At 37.7% G+C, this 15,012-nt stretch overlaps 3 protein-coding genes across 3 annotated transcripts; 2 read left to right on the top strand and 1 right to left on the bottom strand.

Moving 5' to 3' along the window:
- Nucleotides 1–1,074: 1,074 nt before the first annotated feature.
- Nucleotides 1,075–4,162, top strand: LOC112201253. Its single transcript, XM_024342212.2, has 3 exons — nt 1,075–1,298; nt 2,082–2,378; nt 3,852–4,162. The coding sequence occupies exons 1-3, from the start codon at nt 1,165–1,167 to the stop codon at nt 3,916–3,918; spliced, it is 498 nt and encodes a 165-aa protein (XP_024197980.1). The 5' UTR covers nt 1,075–1,164; the 3' UTR covers nt 3,919–4,162.
- A 94-nt stretch (nt 4,163–4,256) lies between these two features.
- Nucleotides 4,257–5,866, top strand: LOC112199245. Its single transcript, XM_040512428.1, has 2 exons — nt 4,257–4,623; nt 4,937–5,866. The coding sequence occupies exon 2, from the start codon at nt 5,136–5,138 to the stop codon at nt 5,826–5,828; it is 693 nt and encodes a 230-aa protein (XP_040368362.1). The 5' UTR covers nt 4,257–4,623; nt 4,937–5,135; the 3' UTR covers nt 5,829–5,866.
- Nucleotides 5,867–7,567: 1,701 nt separating this feature from the next.
- Nucleotides 7,568–14,650, bottom strand: LOC112187831 (calcium-transporting ATPase 4, plasma membrane-type). The gene is made up of 7 exons (XM_024326786.2): nt 14,244–14,650; nt 11,669–11,723; nt 9,640–11,582; nt 9,376–9,534; nt 8,697–8,868; nt 8,286–8,584; nt 7,568–8,068 (listed from the first exon to the last, which is right to left on the bottom strand). The coding sequence occupies exons 1-7, from the start codon at nt 14,427–14,429 to the stop codon at nt 7,757–7,759; spliced, it is 3,126 nt and encodes a 1,041-aa protein (XP_024182554.1). The 5' UTR covers nt 14,430–14,650; the 3' UTR covers nt 7,568–7,756.
- Between the last annotated feature and the right edge of the window lie 362 nt (nt 14,651–15,012).

The following is a 15,012-nucleotide window of genomic DNA, read 5'->3' as shown; positions in this document are numbered from 1 at the left end:
AAACCGTCATATTCACTTGTCCCTAAAAAACTATCCCTTAGGTCAGGAGACCTCCCTTTATGAATTGTTCACTAAAATAAAGGCGTTTGACTTATAGGCTTTCACAACTCCAAATGTCTGACCAATTGCATAATTTTCTTCAAACAAAACTCCCTCGATCCCTATTTCTCAGCTTGCTCAAGTTTGTCTTTGGATAGTCAATTAGAATTGACTGTGAATTGTCTCCTTCAACAATCTAAAAGTCTTTCATGATGCGAAATCTGGCTATGTCCATGTGTAAAATTTCCAATGAGATCATATTAAAATCTCCAATGACAAAGATATATGGCCATGCCTATGGTCCTAAATCTGCCATGCCCACCATCTTGTCATTTCAGCTTTTGAAGATTAAGTTGCGTTTGGGAAAACTTATAAGCAGCTTAAATTAAAAGCAACAAACATAACATACTTGGTAAAAACTGAAAAAATATAAGCTTTATAAAAATAAAAAATAAAAATAAATAAATAATAATAATAAAAAACTCTTAGCCCACCTCACCCAAAACATAAGCTTTCATTCTAAGCCAAAACTCTTTTAGAGACAAAAGTAGAAACTTACTCAAACCAACTTATAGAATAACCTTATTTTTCACTGTAGCACTTTTAGTTTCATATTAAGTAAAATACTTTACCACTATTTTTAGTACTATAAGCAAATCTAGTTTATTAAATACTCCGCTGCTGTACTTAACATTCACTTATTTTCATATCACAGTATAAACCAAATTATCTTATAAGCACAACCGTACCAAACTTGGTCCTAAATCCCCATGAAGACATACTCTACGAATAAGATCATCATTTATACTGAAGATCGCTGATTCCTTATTATTTATACACATCGTTCAAACTTAGACGTGACATATGGACCATGGGTTTCCCTTAAATCTTTTTTTCCGGTTCCGAAATCTGTATCTTGTAATTTTGGTTCTGTAATTACTATTCTAGATTTTTTTTCTTTATTGATGTAATTGACAATTTGCTCAAAAATATTATAAAAAAAAAAAATGACAAGTATTACAAAAAGGGGCAGAGAGTGGGTCAGTCTCTCACTCTTTGGAGAATAGCAGAGGCAGTGGTGCCCTCCGACCGGCGGACGCGAAGAGTTGAGAGGAGCAAGCGAAGATGTCACTGGTAGACTACGCATCTTCAGACGACGACGTTTCAGAGGAGGAGGAAGATAAAGAGAACAAGGAAAACGAACCAGCCCAAGTAGCCATGGATGAACCCCACCCTCCGACTCGTCCTCCTCACACCCAGTAATTCTATCATCCTTTCTTTCGATTTCGGGTTCTTCTTTTGATAAAGTTCACTTCTTTCTTTATTACCCATGAACTTTTTATCATCTCCATTCAGAATGCTTGCATTGTTTTCATGAATTAATGCTCTAATTGTTAGGGTTCTCAGGAAGAAGCATACTGTAATTAGCTAGTAAAAAAATTTTCAATTTTTTTTTTTTTAAGTAATTGGGTTTCTTGGGTTACTTACTATTTCATATACATGACTGTCAAATTTACTCTAAAGCACAATTGAAATAATCTACAGATAGTGTTAGATATATGGGGTGGTAAAACACCGGGCTAACCGTGTTTTTGGAATGGTTTCCTTGGTAAGTAAGCTGGTATTTGCTTAACAATTGGATTGCACATGCGAGTATTACGGGTGCTTGCAGTTGATGTGGCAAATGTATTTGGGTTTTGATGTAGGGCTCATATTAAGAGATTCTGCCTATTTATCTTACTAGAGATATCTTGTTTTCGTAGATAGAGGGATAATGACATGGGATAGATAATGCAAATGTGTCAGATACTCGGAATTATGGAATAAATATATCACGGATGAATCTTGTAAAAGCTGAGTTTGGCTTCCATTGTCTTTGATTTGATTGCTTGGATGCTAAAAGAGGGCTGTTTCTTTTCTTTTTCTTGTCTTGTCTTATATATAGATATATATGTAATTCTTAGCAGGGAAGTAGTCAGAATGATTTAGATAAGCCTCTCCCTTGGGTTGCTTTTAATTTGGTACTTTTTCCTGTGTAATAGATCTGTTGTTTCATCATATCAGCAGTCTGAAAGTACTGCTTATTCATCAGCTCCTTCGGTCGAGAAACTTCCTGATGCTTCACAACTCTTTGGTTCTTCTGAGTTCTCATCCAATATGCTGAGTGGTAACTACCAGTCTTCTCTTGTTGGAGCTGAAAGTGCATCACGCAAAAGAGAGTCAAATTCCTTTGCTTCCCCTATTCCTCGCAGTAAAGTTCCTAGAGGTAACTTGCCCCATTCCAGGAATGTTCCAGATACACTTGGTGGTATGCTGGTTCCACCTCAGCTTAGTGGAAGGTCAGTTTATTAATGATTGAAGTACATCTGAGTGTTATTTGGTGTCTGAATTGTATGCACTCTGTTCAATATTTTGCACATGAACAAACACTCGCATTCTTTTGCATGCGCGTACACATTACTCAATGAATTTACATCAAAAGTTGCATTTTCACTGTACTAAGTGATCTTCCTATTATCACATGTAAAAATTATCTCTAGCAGAGCCCACCTATTCTATGCCAGGGCCTATATCTTGTTATGTTACATATATGCAAGTGGTGGGAAGTAGTCCAACTACAACCTAGTTTTGTTATTTATAAGTAACTTATCTAGTAATGTGGAGGGATACTCTGGTTGTAGAGGGATCTGAACATCACAATGGATTGTGATTACAGTCAGGTGGTGTTCGTCTCTGGTTGGAAAAAAAAATAGATAAATGCAATTTGGGGAAGCCAACAGACTAATCATTATAAACAGAGTGGATATTGAGAACTCGTCTTTACCCCAGTCATTTGATGATGATGTTATTAATCAGCAAGTTTAGGTCGTAGCCTTGTAAATGCTTGAATATGTTTAGAATTGGGCTAGAACGACTGTTATCTGCACACCAGCACAGCATAATGGGGATCTGCACTTTTAACGTCAAGGCTGAATGGTTCATGTGTTTGTATTATATGAAATGCAAGTCATAAATTTAGCTGTAGGTGCATTTGCCGGTCACCACAACTTCAAAATCTGTGTACTGGTGATTTGATTAGGTGATCCTGTGAGCTTGTGACTATATGTAGATTAGTATATTTGAGGTATGTGGTCAGTTTTAGTGACTTATTTATATCAGTCCAATGAGTGAACTTTCTGAGCTGGGTCTTCATACTAGCACATAATTTAACATGGACATCTAAATTATGAATTGAGGGTAAAGTAGTACTTCAATTAGACATTTCTTTTTCCCTCAAAGCATTCCCATAGATTCGCCAATCACTTGGTAGACTTTGCATACTAGAGAACCAATTGTACATGTGGATGTGCCAGATATATACTACTAGTGACTTCAATGAATGGACTGTATTTATGTGGAGCACAGTATTGTACAATAGTTGTGATCCTTTGTTGGAGAGGACTCTATTACGTGAGAAAAGCTATATGCGCTCAATTTAATTTAATCAAATGAGTTGGTTCCTCACTTCCTCCACACTAGTTCTTTTGCAACCTCTTGGGTGTGCAATGTGAATTATGTTGTACTGTTCTGTAATTATAAGATTCACTATATTTGCATCCTTTAATCTTTGGTTTTACATCAAACGATGTATTTGGTCCAGCACCACCATTCGGTCACATCTGATTTTGTGACAAGTACTTTCTTCTGAGAAATTTTTGTTTTTCGTTTTTTTTTTTGTTCTCTAAACATTTTTGGCTCTTTTGGCCAGAAGAATATTTCTATGTTTTAGTAAGTTGCGTATTGCTCATCAGCTGTTTTCTTTTTGGGTCCAGGAGCAATATTGTCACAGAAGATGTCAGCAAGCTATTTGTCAAAAAGCAAGGTGGTTCACCACAGTAGAGGATATCTAAATGTATGACGGTGTAGTTGTAGTAGTAGATAATGACACTTTATCATAAATGACTGCTGAAATTTCCGCTTCCGTAAAATGTAAAGACTTTTAGAGGACCCCCCTTTTATTGTATTTACATATTAGACTCGGACATTGTGTTGCACTAGTTGACGTGGTCGCACTCACTGGATGAACTACTGCATAAGAGCACCATTGAGACAATGACAATTCCTAATTTTTCAGTTATTCAAAGATAATTTTCATCTTTTAATTGCCTCTGTTGCACTTACGAAGCAAATTTTGGAACATTTCTCAATTTTGATAGTCCCTTTGTTATTCATTCTATGATTATATTCCTTTGCAATCAGAAGCCGCCAGGGCCAGGGCCTACGCCGATTGCTCATACCTCCTCCTTCGAGAAAAGTTTGCCCCTCTAGGCAAAATATGACACATGATACAGGCAACCACAGCAATACTGGCCCAACTTCACCACTAGAATAGCTTGCTTACAGGCACTTGTCAGCTCGCAATCTAAGACTCCTTCAAGGTTTCATTTTTACTTCCTAAATAAAGCTTATTAGGCTCAGACGGCAATGCAATCTGACTATTGCCGACAGGCTGACGTCAATCCTATCGGACCCAGAAGGTGGCAAAATCCCAGTGACTTCATCCCCCTACTTCATGCCATAACCCAATAATTGAACTCCGAGCAAGTTTGAATCCTTTTCCTTTGATACGTTCACTTTTCTTTTCTTTCTATAGGGTTTGAAAATTTGATAGAAATTAATTGATGGTTGGCTACTTGGGGATTGGCAACTTTGAATTTCAGCAACCCCATGTTCTAATTGGGAATTGGCTTCAATCCCGTGTGTAATGAGGGAATGAAATCCTGGTCAAACCGGGAATTTTATTCCTACAGTAGTGAAAGAAAGACACGTGTCCTGACTTTCCTTTTCTCTCTTCCCAACTTGCAATAGGAAAAATATTAATTCCTATTTTATATTCGCGTTTTCCCTTTTTATTCAGGAAACAACGGTCTCTATAAATCAGAGGATGCCAATGGAACACTGCATTCTTGTATCCAGAAAGAGGTAACTGGGAGCAAGAAGCTAGCTGTAACTGCTTACCACTCGAAAGCTACAAGGTACTTGCATATAGCTAACTTGAAGATAAAGTTCTTTCTCTGGTGGATATACATTCATAGTGCTATAAACAAGATCGATATATGGCTCTTTCTCTTTTTCCTATTAATAGAAACATGGAACTGTTACCCGATCAGAGGAGGGCTCGTAAGAAGATGTATCGAGATCGAAAGATGAATATATTTAAAAAGGGGGAGGAGCTTTCCATACTTTGTGGTACCGATGTCCTTGTGATCCTGTTCCAACCAACTGACAAGGGTACTACTAGTCAGCCAGCTGCAGAGACTTGGCCTAAAGATCCCACAGAAGTCGAACGCATTATCCGCAGATACAAGGCAAAGCTTGCAGCCTCCACTCATGCTTCATCTCCTAGCACAAGCGTGCCGGAAATCAAAGATAAGTCTACTAGTACTCCTCCATCTTCATCTCCATCTCCATCTCCATCTCGAAGTGTACCAGAGAAGAGAAAATACATGAACTTAGATTTGTCTTTGTCCGGTTCTTATGATTCCCAAACGAAAAAGTTGAAAGAGGACGAGGGGAAGAAGAAGTTGCATGCTTGGGATGATGATGAGAATATAAATTCACAAGAGGCCGGCATGGAGATGCAGCTCAAGTATCCAACAATCTGGGATCATGCTGAAAGAGAAAATTTATACGACGACGGGGAATTGATGATTGGATATGATGATCATCAAGCAAAACTTGCTTCATTGGAAGCTAAGCAAAAAGCTATAACAAAAAGAATTGCTTCATTGGAGGCAACTCATGCTTAATTTTTTTAAGGAGGACTGGATGTTTTAATTCAAATGCAAACTGGTGTTGACATATATGCAAATCATCCTGAATGGAAGTTCTTTCACTATGTATATCTCTAGTTATTATTTCCTCATTATATATAGCAATCCAGAAATAAAGCATACATACAAAGTTCAAAGGCACATTCTTCTGATTCACTTGAGTGTATGAATCGTTTCGCATCAATGTTACACATTGCCTATTCAATATAATCAGGTTCTTTTTTACTGCTAATGCTAACATGTCATCGCAGTCCTGGTGATTTTTCTTTCAGCCCTTTAAATATCATGTCTTCCCTGATAGTACAGCTTTTAAATAGCCAACAATTATTCCTACTTATTAGATGGACAAAAATGGGTAAGGAGTTGCTCTATTAGATCGACTTGGTTATGTCTTAGTAACATTCTCTATCTGATCGACTTGGTTATATATCAGCAGGCAGAGCTTTTCTGTCACATTCACTGTTATATCGACTTGTTAATGTATCAGCTGATCTCAAATTATCATGACTTCATGACTATATTGCAATCACTGCATTGGTTCTTCGATGCTTCCAATCGATATTCTTTCGAGTAGAAAATGAGTGGAATAAGATTGGAAAGTACTTGAGCTATGATCCGCTTCCCATGACTATCATCCAAACAGAAGAAGAGACATTGCTTGACAAGAGCAGTCTCACCGTATGGTATTTTGCAACCATTTTCAACCTTAGAGTTTCTCTTCTTGATGCTTTGCTACGCTTATATCCAAGCCCGTTCAACATTCTCATATCAAAGCAAGCTAACTACAGGTCCACAGTAACCAAGTTACCATTATTAGTTCAGGGGCCTCTTGTAATCCCTCACCTAAAATGGAAAATAAGAGTTTATGTGATAAGGCGGATGAGTTTGTCATACTTTGTGGCACCCACCTTTGCATGGTAATGTTCTAAGCTCACAAGACTCAACCAGAGACTTTAGCTCCAAATTTTACAGTTACAGAATTCTACTGCATTGTAACCAACTACAAGGTAAGGCGTGCTGGCAATGAAGGATGCTTCATCTGTAGTACAAGGTCGCCTATAAGCAAGGTCGTCAATGGGTATTACAACTCCTCCACCATCTCCACTTCGTAGAGAACTAGGTTCATATTTTGTATTCGTCTGGTTTATATGATTCCTAGATGAAAATTATGGAAGACAAGAAGGGCAAGAAGCAGCAGGCTAGATTGAGAATAAAAATCCAAAGCTACAAATTCACAACATGGATGCTGCTTGCCAGAATCAGGCAAAACTTGCAACAGGCTGATAGCTTCATTGGAAGCAACTCATGTTTAACTTTATACCACCAAACTTTTTTTGTATTTGTTTAAGGCCAGCATAGAAACAGAACCAGATCTGCTTTTGTTTCTGAAAGAGTGTAAAAGATCTCAATGTTATTAATTGGTTAGTAGCAATAGTATAGTTCAGAAGTATTACAAGTCAAGACTACACTATAACTAAAGATATTTATGAACCTGAAGTACTTCTCTTTCTCAAAATCCTGCACTAGGGATCAATATGGTTAGTTCAACACACACAGTGCACATCCCTGTCCACAAATCTAGAGGTTAAGAGGGAACATTCTCAATACTGAATAGATAAAAAATGAGAGTAGAACGTAGAAATGTCAACCCGAAAATAAATCCTGCAAATTCCTGCTCCGAGAAAATACACTTCCCAGCTAACTGAAGTATATCATCAGTAAATTTCGAATGATATCACCAAAATAAAAAAGTACAAGGTCAATGTCCACCTGACTTATGAAAGGAACGTAAAATCAAAATTATGTGCACTGGTGTAGAAATTGCTATAAGCAATTAAGCATGCCTTGAAATGTAAGAGAATGCTTTCAAGGTTCGGTACCCCAGTAGCAGTTATATTTTGGCTTCAAGCCAGCTCAGGGCCACGGAGAAGAGGTTCGTGGATATCACTGTGACCCTTAGCAGCTTGTTTCCTTAATGATACAGGAATGCACTTCAAGACAACAGCAACTGGTAAACTTACGGCTCCAATCAAGACGCTTGATAACCACAACTTCCAGCTCAGTGGCACAGTTTGAGCGAAAGTGCCCAAAAATTCAACTATTATGATCTGGAAAACTACTGTGCAGATCATCACTATCATGAAAGTATAACTATTAAACATCCCTCTGAACACATTGATTTTCTCCATATCACGGCTGTTAATCTCGTTGAATACCTGCCATGCAAGTTTTGATTATTATGAAAGGTAAAACATTCAATGTGATATTTTAAAACAGACGTAGGTTTCTATTACTTTTTCCCTTCTCTATTTCTCAACTTATGAGTAAAATATAAGAGGCAAAAGAATTAAATGACTGATACTATTTACAAGAAACTATCATGATTTAACTGGGACAAACAAAGAGAAAAACAAAATATCAGTAAGATATTACCTGGCAAAATACAAAACAGTTGAATATGAAGGTCTTGAGAATGGAACTTGCATTTGGACCGGTGAGTTTTAAAAGACGTTTCCCACAAAAATTAAGAACCAGAAGGACAGCAATTTGATAGATACTCTGACCGATAATATTCCTCCACATGATCCCAGTGATGAATTTAATATTCCTTCCAACTGGTGGTCTTTTCATAAGGCCATCATGCGGTGGCTCTGTAGCCAGTGCCAAAGCGCCAAGAGTATCCATAATCAAGTTTACCCAAAGCATCTGGACAGCAGTGAGAGGAGCTGATCCTGAATGTTATTTCAAAGTTCCATTTGCATATGCATTAGGTAAAGAAACGAAAGATTTCTGTAATAGTTTAAGTTTAACAAGAAAGGTTTATTTTTCCATGTATGAACAAACCTGAGACGCATGCTGATACGAAATTGAGCATCAGAGCGACAATATTAACCGTTAACTGGAACTGAACAAACTTTTGAATGTTGATATAAACTGAACGACCCCATCTTGCAACATTCACTATACTTGTAAAGTTGTCATCCATAATGATAACATCAGCATTTTCTTTTGCAACCTGTGAACAGGTAGAAGATGTTAAGCCAATTGTAGTATTCAAATCAGGAGTGTTTCCTCTGATAGATCTTCTCTATATGCCCTTCTTATGACTATAAGTAAACACTAGTGTATGAAAGGGAGCTCTTATCTAACTGAGTCGGTATTGTTGCACTAAACTAAAAATTTAGTAAGAAGACCAGAAAAACGTCATATTCATTGTTAATGAATTCCAAAAACAGCTTAGATATGAATCGAAGAACGAAATTGAAGCTCTTCTGTATCACACTGGTAAAACACACACAGGTACTATTATATTGACTTGATGCGAAGGAAACAGAAGAAAAACCTTTTTCTTAAGAATTATTTTGCAGACGTCTGAATATGGGCATAAATGCAGACGTCTGAATATGTCGACATTCATGAGAAAAACAGTTCACTTCAAAGACCCCCTTACAAGAAGTAAAAATCTATACATGTAAGATTGTCAGATGAGGTCATTGCATAAATGCAGAGATGTGTAACAAACCTCTGTTCCGGCTATACCCATAGCGAGTCCAATGTCTGCCTCGTGCAAAGCAGGAGCATCATTAGTTCCATCACCAGTTACTGCCACTACTTCTTTATGCACATTCCTCAACTGCTTCACTAAAGTGTGCTTGTCCAAAGGCAAGGATCGTGCCATTACCTGCACAAAGCATATTTCAGAAATTTTCCTGGTCTAAGAACTATTTTTTCTCAAAAGAAGGGAACCTTAGATGCTAAGTTGTTTCAGCAAGTGAAAAACTAAAACCTGCAGTTTTGGGATTATTTCTGCCATCTCCTGTTGGCTCATTTTTTGGAAATCTGGCCCTTCTATAGCTAAACCATCTTCTGTCAAAATGCCACACTCTTTAGCTATGGCTTTAGCTGTATTGATATTATCACCAGTGACCATCCGTACAGTAATCCCAGCATCTAAACAAGTCTTCACGGCTTCCCTCACGCCAGGGCGCACAGGATCCTTAATTCCCACAACAGCTATTAATGTATATTTATCTTCAGGAATACTTTTTGCACTAGAAGGGTCCTCTATATCCTTGAAAGCTATGCATAGAGTTCTTAAAGCTTCACAAGCAAAACCATTTATGACATCAGATATTTTCTTTCTCTGCTCCTCAGACAAAGGCATAGCTTCACCATCAGTATTGACAACCTTGTCACACATTCCTAAAATAATTTCTGATGCTCCTTTGCAGAATGCTCGACACATATCACTACCAGGAAGAGCCACTTGAACCGACATCTTTTTTCTGATTGAATTGAATGGTTCGACCATAACTATCTTATACTCCTCACTAAAAGATTTAAAATCACCTCCCAGAAGCATGCCAAATTCTACTATAGCCATCTCTGTTGGAGTACCTATAACAGTATTTTTCCCATCTTCCCCTTTTACTACCTCTGAAGTTGTATTCAGAAAGATAGACTGCAAAAGAATGTTATAAACTTTTTCAGAAACTGACTTCAATAAATCTTTGTTCTGACCACTCGTTATAGTCTTGGCTTCGTCACATATCCATATCTTATTCACCACCATATGATTTGTTGTCAAGGTTCCCGTCTTATCTGTGCAAATACAACTAGCAGAGCCCATCGTCTCACATGCTGAAAGATGCCTCACAAGTGCCTTGTCACCCATTAGCTTTTTCATTGCAAAGGCAAGACTCAGTGTCACTGCCAGAGGAAGCCCCTCTGGAACAGCAACAACTATTATGATAACTGCAGTAGAAAAGTAACTCAAAAGTGCTGATGCATCTTTCATAGACCAGTTAGTCATGTTATGGTGCGTTCCCTTGTTAACTAAGTACCTCGTAGTCAGAACTACAAATGTGACAGCTGCAAAAGCCAAACCAATTTTTCCAATAATGGTAGCAACACCATTGAGTTTCACCTGCAGTGGTGTCTCATTGTCTCCTCCTTCACTCAGAGTAACCATTAGTCGTCCCCATTCAGTCCTCATACCAACAGATGTAACTAGCATTTTACCAGAGCCATCTTGCACTTTGGTTCCTCCAAGAATAAAAGGTCTCTTTTGATTTATGTCCACTGGCTCGCTCTCACCTGACAAGCTTGATTCATCAATTTGTAAGCTGTGGCCTGATATGAGAAGGCCATCAGCTGGAACTTGGTCTCCAATGGAAAGATGAACAATATCTCCAACCACCAAATCGTAGATAGAAACCTTCTGTCTGCGTCCATCTCTAGTTACCTGAATCTTTATATTTTTTTTCTCCTTATCCAGTTCTTTAAATTGCAAAGATTGCCTGTAGTCACTGATTGCAGTGACCATCACAACCAATAAGATGCTCAATATTATACCCAACCCATCATACATACCCTTTGGCCACCCTTCAGTTGCAATGCCAACGCCAATAGAGACCACAGCAGAAACCATAAGGATGATTAGAGTTAAATCTTGTATGGCTTCCCAGACAAACATCCAAAAACCTTTAGAAGGCTTCTCCACAAATCGGTTGAGGCCATATATGTTTTGCCTAACAGGTATCTTGCTTGAAACAACGCCTTCTTTCAAGGATACTGATATATCTCCTGCTAGTCCTGCTACTCCTCCTCGTGCTTCCACACCCTTGGTATCATGGGTTCGCGCAAAGGATGCAAGCTCATCAGGTGAAATGCCAAAACCAGCATCACTAACTTCTTTGGAAAGACTGTATCCAGCTTCTTTATTACCAGCTGTGTTACACAAAGAAAAGTAGATGGCTGAGAAGGGAATAGAAGTCTAAACAAAGAAATATACTACAAAGGAAAAGATTCAATACCATCGATGAATTGCAATGCTGCTTTCTGCACATAGAGAGCTACTCGTATCTTTTCCTGGACAATCAATAGGAGCATAGTGAGTGTTATAGATTAGAAAGTAGATCAAAACCAATCACAATTTGGGAGTAAAATAAACAAGCAAAAAAAAAAAATACTAGTTAAAAAAAAATAAAAAACAAGAGAGGGAGCGAGAGAAATTCCATGCATTCATTGTTAAGCAGATACATAGTGCCTGACTAAAAAATTCCATGAATGTTTGAAAAGGCAGACAAGCCTTGACTTGACAACATCAAAGTACAGCTAAAAATCCTGGCACGTTGTTTGGACAAAGCTAGCCACCTTAGCCCCCCAAGGCATGTAGTTCAATTCAGAAGCCATTGGAAATGTAAGAAGCAAAGAAGACAGTATCTCCAGTTTCCATCAGAGCACTGGAAAGTGTAAATGGGGGCCCTAAAACTACCGTATAACAGGGACACATGACCTATAAATAGAAAGGCTGACTGAAATAAGAAAGAGCTTAGTGTTCAAAACACTAAAACTGAAAAGATTATCCTCGCACAAGTCATGCCAAAGAATTCAAGTCCAAAATTCTGACTTTGTCTGAAGAAAATCTTCATTCTTTTGATTTTGATTCATATTTTGGCACCATCAAATCAAAATGCATAGGGCAAAAGAACAGAACTATAATGCAGCATACAGAAGAAAATAATTGAAAACTGGGAATGTTAGGAGTCTAGAACTTTCCCTGATATAATAAATTCAGTTCAAATTTGGCAAATGCAAAACAAAAATAATATAATCACTTTGTATGGCTCATCGGATTTCTTTTATTTTGGTGGCATCATTAGCTTAAAGTCTTGAACCCAAAACAGACCCAAGTCATTTTCTGCTGTACTCCAAATTATCTAAATCAAAATATGGGGTCGTAACTTTAGTGGTATAGCACTTACCTCCACAATTAAGTCAAGACTTTGTCTCTCGCTCTTCCCTCCCCTCCCCATGACCTAGGCCTTCTTTGAACCAAGAAAAAGTTTTTTTTTCGGCAGATGTAAAATCATCTTCATTGTTGGTATCACTTTCATTCTTGAAAGTCAAAAAAAAAAAAAAAAAATTAAGATTTCCCTAATGGTTTAATTGTTTAATTAAGCTCACACTAGTAACCTCCATGAACTTGGAAGAAACCATTGCAAATAATTCATAAATTACAATCAATAAACAGTAATAAAGAGGCTGACCACCCAACCACCCTTTGAAAAAGATCATTATAATGAACCAAAAGGTGTTTTTTATTGTGAAATTCAAAACATAACTGGTGTTTGTCCAAAACAAATAAATAAATAACTGGTGAAATAAATAAATGTATCAAACTGCAGAATTAAGAGTTCAAATTCTATAAAGGCAAAAGGTAAACACACACACTGTGTGACAGAAACGACATCTGGTAGTACAAAATTTTTGACACTGTTCCTTCTCTGGGACAAAGAAGAAAGAAGCAAAGTCAAGTACTATTACAAAAAAAAAACACTAAATTTGATTAAGATTAAACAACGAGATTAGAAGAGTGCAAGTGGCAAAATATATAGCAAAGTGGAGTGTCAAATTCTTCGCTATGGTTATTATGTGCAAACCATGTGCACTTGTGCAACACTAGGCCTGGCAAATGGGTTGCTTCATTAACCCGCCCGCTTTAACCCATTAAGACACCTTGTTTATAATGTCTAAATTAACCCTTCTGTTTGTCGATCGTAATAGCAGCCCTCAGCTTCGATTGAAAAACAAATTAATAACATCTTGTCACCTAGGTTGCCACCACTCTTCTATTTGGTAAATGGTAAGGATGACACGGATAGATAGATATGAATATGATGGGTTGGATAGATATAATGGATAGATATGTATATATGCTCCTAGATAGATATGCATATAAGGATCGGATAGATATAATCAAAAACCCACCTCATTAACACATTTGATCTCTAACTATCACTCCTGTTTAGACCCCACTCACTAATAATCTTACTAATGGCTTCTGTAATAAGATGGGTCCCATCTCGATAATAAGGGCAGGGGTGCAGCTTGAGGCTGCGTAAGCCCATGGCGCGTTTAGTGGACTTCAAAGTTCAAAGTTGAAAACAAACACCACCGCCGGTGACCTAGAAAGAATGTCATGGATTTCACCCCGCCGCCTAAGCCCACCGCTACAACTTTCACCGCAAATCAACTTATATCCCTGATCTTAAGTTTTACCGATAACAAAATCCGAGCACACTAACACGTACTCTATGCAACTCGATCGTTTCAAGAAATGTTGATATATCTCCGGTGGTTGCACCCATGAACACCGCTTCGATTAAGAAATGAACAACACGTACATATCTATATATCAATACAACAAACAGCTACAACTACAGAATCGCAAGCTTTGAGATATCACAGTGTTTTCATTTAAGAGAACAACCTACGCAAATTCACAATGTAATCCATCGAGAAAAACAAAAGAGTAATCCATTCAGTTTATTACACATAATTATGGATCAAGGACGAAATATGATGATCGAAGATTGGAAAGGAAACCTGGAGTTTCTTGCGCTTTTTATCGTCCTCGGCGCGCTTGGCGAGATCGGCGACCATGCGGAAGCGGCGGCGAGGGTTCTTGACAACGGAGACGGCCTGTCTCCAGCGCCTCAAGGCCTCTTCGGAAGGTCGTTTTGGTTCGACGTCGAAGTTTTTTCTCAAGTAGTCCTCCATCCTCTCCCTCATGCTTGTAAGCTTGTTAACAATTCTGATCGGTCGTCTTCAAGGGTGTGGTTAATCGGAGAGAGACCTGCCAAGGAAAGGAATGTAATCGAATCGAATCGAATCAAATCGAATCGGGGTGAGTATGGAAAGGTTCAAAACCAAGCCGTGAATGGTGGGAATGTTTTATAGTACGTAGTTCCTCTATATTAAAAAGCGCCTTAAGGCCTGAAAGGCGCAATTTTCCAATTTCTAATTTATTACACATTTCAAATTCTAAATAGATGCAACCAAACAATAGAAATTACAATTAATGGAATTTTAGATTGATGGAGTTAACGATTTCATCATTTATAAATTCCTACAGATTTTATAATTTTCTCATCCAAACGCACCGTTACAGTATTCAAGTTTCATTTCTAAAACAAGGCTTTTTTTTTTTGCCCAATACCATTTGGTCTAGTGGCATAGTCTCCCCTTTGAAAGTGGGAAGTTGTGAGTTCGACTCACGAAAAATTAGTTGTAGTATTTGAGTTGTTTTATCTGATAAAACAAAAAAAAATGCTTTTTTCTATTTTATTTTTTTATTTATTTTAAACTTTCTTAA

Source organism: Rosa chinensis, chromosome 1, assembly GCF_002994745.2.
Source record: "Rosa chinensis cultivar Old Blush chromosome 1, RchiOBHm-V2, whole genome shotgun sequence".
In the NCBI taxonomy this organism is placed as follows: domain Eukaryota; kingdom Viridiplantae; phylum Streptophyta; class Magnoliopsida; order Rosales; family Rosaceae; genus Rosa; species Rosa chinensis.
The sequence above is the reverse complement of the archived record's forward strand: the minus strand, read 5'-3'. Positions and strand labels throughout refer to the sequence as shown.